The sequence below is a fragment of the Limulus polyphemus genome, unplaced genomic scaffold (genome assembly GCF_000517525.1).
Source record: "Limulus polyphemus unplaced genomic scaffold, Limulus_polyphemus-2.1.2 Scaffold9998, whole genome shotgun sequence".
Taxonomy (NCBI): domain Eukaryota; kingdom Metazoa; phylum Arthropoda; class Merostomata; order Xiphosura; family Limulidae; genus Limulus; species Limulus polyphemus.
Genome location: NW_013675608.1, coordinates 1 through 1823, shown reverse-complemented (window position 1 = coordinate 1823; position 1823 = coordinate 1). Strand labels below are relative to the sequence as shown.

The following is a 1823-nucleotide window of genomic DNA, read 5'->3' as shown; positions in this document are numbered from 1 at the left end:
GTAGATGTGGGACTGCTAGTACAAGTGGATGTGGGACTGCTAGTACAAGTGGATGTGGGACTGCTAGTACAAGTAGTTGTGGGACTGCTAGTACATGGTTTTAAATGTTTACCACAGACATAAAATGGTAGTACTATAGGATAAACATGGTTTTAAATGTTTACCACAGACATGAAATGGTAATACTATAGGATAAACAGGGTTTTAAATGTTTACCACAGACATAAAATGGTAATACTATAGGATAAACATGGTTTTAAATGTTTACCACAGACATAAAATGGTAGTACTATAGGATAAACATGGTTTTAAATGTTTACCACAGACATGAAATGGTAACACTATAAGATAAACATGGTTTTTAAATGTTTACCACAGACATGAAATGGTAACACTATAGGATAAACATGGTTTTAAATGTTTACCACAGACATAAAATGGTAATACTATAGAATAAACATGGTTTTAAATGTTTACCACAGACATGAAATGGTAACACTATAGGATAAACATGGTTTTTAAATGTTTACCACAGACATGAAATGGTAACACTATAGGATAAACATGGTTTTTAAATGTTTACCACAGACATAAAAGATATTCAATAGATAAATTATCTTTAATCAACTTTTTTTGAATGAATCTATAAAAAGATGGCTCCCGTACCTGTGGTCTCTGAGGTGGTCCTGTCTTCTGAAAGCTTTATGACAGACATCACAGGAGTATGGTCGTTCATCAGTATGGGTTCGTTCATGAATCAACAGGTTATAAGACTTGGTGAACCTTCGTTCACAATATTTACAGATGAAGTCCTTCTTGGGTCGTGAAGAACATCTGCTTTGACCAGGGTCTGGATCAGTGTAGTAGGGCATCACTAGAGGAAAGGTATGGCTAGTAATGATGGCAGACGTTTCGTCTGTTTGAAGACCCATGGGCTTAGAAGCATAACAGTCGAGGTCATCGTCTTTAGACGTGGCAGATTCAGCCAGCCTGGAAAAGTCAAACTTGGGTTTCCTTTTAGAAACAGGAGTCAAATTGTAAGAGGACATGGGCCTTCTTGCTGGTTTCTTGTCAGACTTTTTAGTTATTTCTCCGTTTTTTCCTGGGCTAAGGTTAGTTTCTGTCAAAACGAAGGGGGACTCTCCCCCTAGAGTGGCATGGTCGATCATTGCAAGGAAAGGGTACGGAAAAAATGGGAAAGGAACCGCGACAGGTACATTAGGGTGCAAGCTTTGCATCGTAGTCTGAACTGTAGAAGAACTGGTGGAAAACAAATCTGAAAGTTTTTATTTGGAAGGGTTAAAGGTTAATATTAGGTCAGGTTCTACACGTTGATTTAGCACTGACTCGTAACTGTTATTAATTTGAACACGATAAGGACGTAATGCCTTCTGTCGAGTGATATCTGTTGAATGGAACAAAACAAAAATATATATTAATCATGGAAACAATAACAAATTTATTTTAAATCTTATTACAATTGACACAATAAAAGAACGACACATAAAATATGGGTTTTAAAGTCAAGTAGAAAACGCAAAATAAACAACAGATTACGACAGTTTGATTTTATCCAAAACAGTATAAAACAATTAACAGTAAAAAGGCTTCTCCAAGCATTAATAAACTTTTGTTAGGCTATTAGTCATATAAATTAAGCATGAGTGAATTAGGCAGGAATGAAGCAGGGAAATAATACATTAAGTCCGCTTATTTTGACTTAGGTGAAAACAAAGAAACATGCTAGTATTATCTGTAAAATATTTCTACAAAAAAAAACAAAGAAACCAAATTAAATTACAACAATTTATATGATGAAGGTA

General features: G+C 35.0%; 1 protein-coding gene across 1 annotated transcript in view; it reads right to left on the bottom strand.

Moving 5' to 3' along the window:
• Nucleotides 1-1402, bottom strand: part of LOC106476186 (protein odd-skipped-related 2-like) — a 4512-nt gene extending 3110 nt beyond the window's left edge. Inside the window, exon 1 of the mRNA XM_013936854.2 lies at nt 667-1402. Coding sequence (XP_013792308.1) covers nt 667-1238 — 572 coding nt within the window. The 5' untranslated portion in view covers nt 1239-1402. The remainder of the gene's footprint in view (nt 1-666) is intronic.
• Between the last annotated feature and the right edge of the window lie 421 nt (nt 1403-1823).